The following is a 6893-nucleotide window of genomic DNA, read 5'->3' as shown; positions in this document are numbered from 1 at the left end:
AGAGACCTCTACACTGAGTATACAAACATTAAGAACACCTTCTAATATTGAGCTGCGCCTCCCCCTTTTCCACTCAGAACAGCCTCAATTAGGTCAGGGCATGGACTCTACAAGGTGTCAAGGTGTTCCACAGGGATGTGCTGGTCTATGTTGACTCCAATGCTTCCACAGTTGTGTCAGGTTGGCTGGATGTCCTTTGGGTGGGAGGACCATTATTGAAAAACCCAGCAGCGTTGCAGTTCTTGGACTCCAAACCGGTGCGCCTGGCAATTTACTACCAGATCCCGCATAAAAAGCACTTAATTATTTTGTCTTGCCCATTCACCCTAAATTACACACAATCCATGGCTCAAGACTTAAAACCTTCCTTGACCCCTCTCTCCCCTTCATCTCCACTGATTAAAGTGGATTTAACAGGTGACACCAATAAGGGATCATAGCTTTCCCCTTCTCAGTCTGTCATGGAAAGGGCAGGTGTTCCTAATTTTTTGTCCACTCAGTGTATTTATGCTTCTCATTACATCTACATTTGAAAACAATGAAACACAAGAATATTTAAGATTATCTCTGCGTTGAAATTTCTCTTCGCGATCCTCTGATTGATTAACATTTATAAAAAGTTTAAAAAAAAATTGTTTTATTGCTTACACAAAAAGGTATTTATGATCTGTAGAAAACTTCCCCACTATGTGTATTCTACTGAGCCTGTCTGGAACAATTCCCTTCTCTAGCCCCACTCATCAGCAGTGTACAGAATAAAATAGTGGCGGATTGACCACCTGTTGTTGTTTGAATCAGATTTTGCCGTTAAAAAAAGAAGAAGATTTATAGATATCTGAAGTACTCGTGTAACTACTCTGACGTAACAGATTCTGCCTGGAACAGATCAGAGATGTTGAGCTGGGTTTTAGACACGGCTAGTGCAGGATACAATGGTTCACTGAACCTCTGTTTAAAACAATGGAGCAAGCTCAGAGCGCCCCTTGTGCCACTTTATAGAACGACAGGCTACCCTCCTCGAAATCCAGAAACACCCCAACCCTTTCCAGTCCGTCGACCTCCACAGGGACAGCCACCTTCGGAATCAGAACGAGAGAGAGAGAGAGAGAGAGAGAGAAATGTATTGCAATGCAGCAACAACAACAAAAATGTTCCTAGGAATTTCTCTTGGTGTTGTACATAGACGCTTTCATAGAGATCTGATTCAATTCTATATATGTGACTGTACGAAGCATCCACATTCTATATATGTAACTGTACGGAAGCATCCACATTCTATATATGTAACTGTACGGAAGCATCCACATTCTATATATGTAACTGTACGGAAGCATCCACATTCTATATATGTAACTGTACGGAAGCATCCACATTCTATATATGTAACTGTACGGAAGCATCCACATTCTATATATGTAACTGTATGGAAGCATCCACATTCTATATATGTAACTGTATGGAAGCATCCACATTCTATATATGTGACTGTACGGAAGCATCCACATTCTATATATGTAACTGTACGGAAGCATCCACATTCTATATATGACTGTACGGAAGCATCCACATTCTATATATGACTGTACGGAAGCATCCACATTCTATATATGTAACTGTATGGAAGCATCCACATTCTATATATGTAACTGTATGGAAGCATCCACATTCTATATATGTGACTGTACGGAAGCATCCACATTCTATATATGTAACTGTACGGAAGCATCCACATTCTATATATGTAACTGAACGGAAGCATCCACATTCTATATATGTAACTGAACGGAAGCATCCACATTCTATATATGTAACTGTACGGAAGCATCCACATTCTATATATGTAACTGTACAGAAGCATCCACATTCTATATATGTAACTGTACGGAAGCATCCACATTCTATATATGTAACTGTACGGAAGCATCCACATTCTATATATGTGACTGTACGGAAGCATCCACATTCTATATATGTGACTGAACGGAAGCATCCACATTCTATATATGACTGTACGGAAGCATCCACATTCTATATATGTAACTGTATGGAAGCATCCACATTCTATATATGTAACTGAACGGAAGCATCCACATCAGCGATCACATCCACATACCTTGTCGTGCAGGGCTTCTATCTGCCCCTTCTCACTCAGCAGGCACCAAGAATAGGGGTTGAAGCCGATACGGCAGGTGTCTTTCTGGCCCTTACGGCCGATCTGACCCTCGCAGACTCCCACCTGTAGATAAGCGCAGGGGACTATGACAACGCTGTACTAGGTAGTGACATTTTATTTTTGAGGAGGGGGGGCATTTGATTTAGCTAAATAGTGCCAACGAAGGGTTTCCGAACATGTAAATCAATGGATGTCCTCTTGACAGGGCTCAGTTATCAAATCAAATTTTATTTGTCACATACACATGGTTAGCAGATGTTAATGCGAGTGTAGTGAAATGCTTGTTAATGCAATAGGGAATGTGAAAGTGTTGTGATGTGTTACTAACTATATGCTATGTGATGTTTTACCTTAATAAAATTATTAAAAATGACAAATTATAATCCCCTCTTGTAACATATTAGAATAATATGCCATTTAGCTGACGCTAAGAATCTGCTTGTCTGTAACCTCCTCTGACCTCCGACCCTAAACGGTACACCCTCGCCTCCTAAATGGTACACCCTCGGGCCCCTAAACGGCACACCCTCTGACCCTAAACGGCACACCCTCTGACCCTAAACGGCACACCCTCTGACCCTAAACGGCACACCCTCTGACCCTAAACGGCACACCCTCTGACCCTAAACGGCACACCCTCTGACCCTAAACGGCACACCCTCTGACCCTAAACGGCACACCCTCTGACCCTAAACGGCACACCCTCTGACCCTAAACGGTACACCCTCTGACCTCTTACCTTCCATTTGCCCTCGTCTTCCTCCACCTCCACCTCCCAGTACACACGGCCTCCCTCCAGGGGTTTAGAGGCCAGGACCTGGGGGAAGGAGCTAAAGCGAGCCCCCTGCTCCGGGTAGGCCTGCTGGACCTCACTGTAAGACACCTTCCTGTTCTCCTCAGAGATGAGCAGCTTGGGGTGGGCTGTGTCCGGGTCCAGACGGGGGATAGAGCCATCTGCACAGAACACACACACACACACACACGAGGGGCATGAGCAAAAGAGGTTTGTCAGTCAAAAAACTACCCATAGTCATTGGCATTGTGTCTAACAGAACTTGTCTGGGGTGCTGTGATTGATATAGACAGGCAGATTTTGAATGGTTTCGGATGGCGGATCACTAACCCCAATGCCTTAACCTAAACCCTAATGTTAATCCTAACCGTAACCTATTTTAATACCCTTGGTTGAATATCCACTACCTTTTGAGTAGGGAGCTGGTATGGTGTAGGGTAGGGTAGCGCTTTCCCAAACTAGGGAAAGGGCCTGATTTTTTAAACGGGGCCGCTGAGAGAAACTATGAAATTAAAATCGTGCTTGTTTAACAGAACGTCAGTCACCTCAGATAGCCACGCTTTCAGTTTTCTTCCTACAAACGTGGCTCAATCTTTTTGAACGGTTTAAGCTACAACATATTATGACCCCTTTCACTGACAGATGAGACGCTGACGAACACGTACGCGTGTCTTCAGTTTCCTTCTACAGGGACCAAGTGGACAAGACCAGGCACGAAATCAGACTAGGGGTTTAAAGATCACAGAAAAATCTGGTCTTCTGAACTTGCCAATACCTTTTCTCATGCATTTCAGTCACTTCCGTCCGATTTAAATACTGTAAATCTGTCAGACTGATTTGTAACAGATGGTCAGAGCCCATTTTTTTTTTTTGTAAGTAAACATTTGCCGTTGATTACACTGTCACTTTTATCACAAGTTGGGGGTCGCATATTTTATGGGCCGCAGGACAAACAAAAGTTCGGGAACCCTTGGTGTTGGTACTGTATGAGATGGAGGTGGGGGGGTCACTTACAGAGCAGCCTGAAGGGGTCCCGGTCAGGCAGGGAGATGACCACTGAGACCAGCCGCCTCTCAGTCCACTGCTGTAGGCATCTCAGCCTGGCCCTGTCCACCTCCTGTGGGACCTCCAGCTCCTCCACAGAACAGCTCTCAGACACACTGGAGGGAGAGGAGACGGGATATGAGGTTTACTCTCAATACTGGCTGTACTACTATTACTAAGAAACCGTTATACAACTATTTTTATTCTGTAAATATACCGGAAACTAACTACAGCATCCGTACACGTCACAATGCTAGCTACAGCATCCGTACACGTCACAATGCTAGCTACAGCATCCGTACACGTCACAATGCTAGCTACAGCATCCGTACACGTCACAATGCTAGCTACAGCATCCGTACACGTCACAATGCTAGCTACAGCATCCGTACACGTCACAATGCTAGCTACAGCATCCGTACACGTCACAATGCTAACTACAGCATCCGTACACGTCACAATGCTAACTACAGCATCCGTACACGCCACAATGCCAGCTACAGCATCCGTACACGCCACAATGCCAGCTACAGCATCCGTACACGCCACAATGCCAGCTACAGCATCCGTACACGCCACAATGCCAGCTACAGCATCCGTACACGCCACAATGCCAGCTACAGCATCCGTACACGCCACAATGCTAGCTACAGCATCCGTGACACGCCACAATGCTAGCTACAGCATCCGTACATGCCACAATGCCAGCTACAGCATCCGTACACGCCACAATGCTAGCTACGGCATCACAATGCTAGCTACGGCATCACAATGCTAGCTACGGCATCACAATGCTAGCTACGGCATCACAATGCTAGCTACGGCATCACAATGCTAGCTACAGCATCACAATGCTACGACAGGAAATGCGGGCTGATCTACAGAAAAACGTAGGATCCATATTTTCACCAAGGTAATAAATCTGTTTGGGAATAGTGGTCTAAGTAATTTTATAAAATGATTCCATACTTATATAAAAGAGCTTAGACAAGGTTTTCTACTTAACATACTGACTCAGTTCTGACTTGGTAGGACTTAACTTTTCTAAACTTTGTTTCTTTCTTAGAAACTATATGAGAATTAGCCTATCGTCATATATAATAGTTGCTTACCTTTTGGTTATCTTACTGTACTCCTGTCAAGAACAAAACAAAAAGATAAGAAAACGTGTGTTCCCGGTGACCATCGTCACGACAACATTTACATTACATTTAAGTCATTTAGCAGACGCTCTTATCCAGAGCGACTTACAAATTGGTGAATTCACCTTCTGACATCCAGTGGAACAGCCACTTTACAATACAAGAGACAAGCCACTGTTCCATGTGTATTTAGGTCAGGGCAAGGTGCGCTATGCACACAAACACTGTCCTTATAGTAGTGCCCTTTAGTACGTGCCCTATGTTCCTACAGGAAGTAAGGGGATTGAGTAAGTACCATGATGAAGGACTGGTCCTGTATGCGTGCGGCGCCCGGGTGTCAGCCAGCCCTTCCAGAGTATGAAGACCCTGCTGGAGGGAGGAGAGGGTTTCCTGTAGCTGTGTCAGCTGTTCCTCCAGTCCCCCACCGCCCTGCTCTCCTCCTGGGTACACACACACACACAATAAAAACACTCAATGCACTTAAAAATTTTTTTAACTACGTTTTAAGTGAGAAGTAGGCATTAGTCTGAGGCCAATAAAAGGAAATTCACATGAGCACCACAATACAGTTTGAGAAGGTTTTGAATCCTAAGCAACCGGCATACACATTGTTTAAATTACAAAAGACCAACATAGCTACTGGAGCTGGTCAAAGCTGTGCTGGAAAACGTTAGAAGAGCATGGGTGGAGTAGGCATTGTGGTGCTGTAAAACCTTGGTAGAGCATGGGTGGAGTAGGCATTGTGGTGCTGTAAAACCTTGGTAGAACATGGGTGGAGTAGGCATTGTGGTGCTGTAAAACCTTGGTGGAGTAGGCATTGTGGTGCTGTAAAACCTTGGTGGAGTAGGCATTGTGGTGCTGTAAAACCTTGGTGGAGCATGGGTGGAGTAGGCATTGTGGTGCTGTAAAACCTTGGTAGAGCATGGGTGGAGTAGGCATTGTGGTGCTGTAAAACCTTGGTAGAGCATGGGTGGAGTAGGCATTGTGGTGCTGTAAAACCTTGGTGGAGTAGGCATTGTGGTGCTGTAAAACCTTGGTGGAGCATGGGTGGAGTAGGCATTGTGGTGCTGTAAAACCTTGGTAGAACATGGGTGGAGTAGGCATTGTGGTGCTGTAAAACCTTGGTAGAACATGGGTGGAATAGGCATCGTGGTGCTGTAAAACCTTGGTAGAGCATGGGTGGAGTAGGCATTGTGGTGCTGTAAAACCTTGGTAGAGCATGGGTGGAGTAGGCATTGTGGTGCTGTAAAACCTTGGTAGAACATGGGTGGAATAGGCATCGTGGTGCTCATGGGAATTTCCTTTCTTCAGACCAATGCTTACTTCTCACTTAATTTTTGATATTTATGTTTTAATTGTCATGGTTTTTCCACAGGAAGTAGATGTTCTGTTAAATTTGTGCGTTATACAAGATTTCCACATGAAAAGCCAGAGCCGTGCCACTGGAATGGCCTTGGATAGCAGAGTTGATGACAAATATCCAACACCTGGCAGAGTTGTTTCGTTTGGCACCGTTAAATCAGCATTCGGATTAAAGTGAAAGTAAAATAAAAGAACCACCCGGTTAACTTGGTCTACTTTTCCTTTACAACGGCAGGGGGTGCACCGCTCCTGGAGGTACTGCAATACCAGGTCTTTGCTAGTTTGGTTTGTCGAGTTCGGAGTGGAAGAACTTGACTGGCTTGCACAAAGCTCTGACCTCAACCCCATTGAACAACTTTGGGATGAATTGGAACGCCAG

At 44.7% G+C, this 6893-nt stretch overlaps 1 protein-coding gene across 1 annotated transcript; it reads right to left on the bottom strand.

Moving 5' to 3' along the window:
- Nucleotides 1-410: 410 nt before the first annotated feature.
- On the bottom strand, nt 411-5478 carry LOC135534218 (zinc finger protein RFP-like). The gene is made up of 6 exons (XM_064961306.1): nt 5448-5478; nt 5123-5145; nt 3981-4126; nt 2913-3127; nt 2114-2236; nt 411-1076 (listed from the first exon to the last, which is right to left on the bottom strand). Exons 1-6 carry the CDS (start codon nt 5448-5450, stop codon nt 972-974), a joined length of 615 nt encoding a protein of 204 aa, XP_064817378.1. The 5' UTR covers nt 5451-5478; the 3' UTR covers nt 411-971.
- Between the last annotated feature and the right edge of the window lie 1415 nt (nt 5479-6893).

Source organism: Oncorhynchus masou, unplaced genomic scaffold, assembly GCF_036934945.1.
Source record: "Oncorhynchus masou masou isolate Uvic2021 unplaced genomic scaffold, UVic_Omas_1.1 unplaced_scaffold_3156, whole genome shotgun sequence".
NCBI lineage: Eukaryota > Metazoa > Chordata > Actinopteri > Salmoniformes > Salmonidae > Oncorhynchus > Oncorhynchus masou.
Note: the sequence above shows the minus strand (reverse complement) of the source record. Positions and strands in the feature narration are given on the sequence as shown.

Bases quoted from the DNA above. Each gene is read 5' to 3' on its own strand.
- LOC135534218 (XM_064961306.1), bottom strand. The intron at 3,128-3,980 runs GTAAGTGACCCC...TGTTCTGTGCAG, and splicing joins GGACCCCTTCAGGCTGCTCT to ATGGCTCTATCCCCCGTCTG. The intron at 2,237-2,912 runs GTAAGAGGTCAG...GCTTATCTACAG, and splicing joins AAGACGAGGGCAAATGGAAG to GTGGGAGTCTGCGAGGGTCA.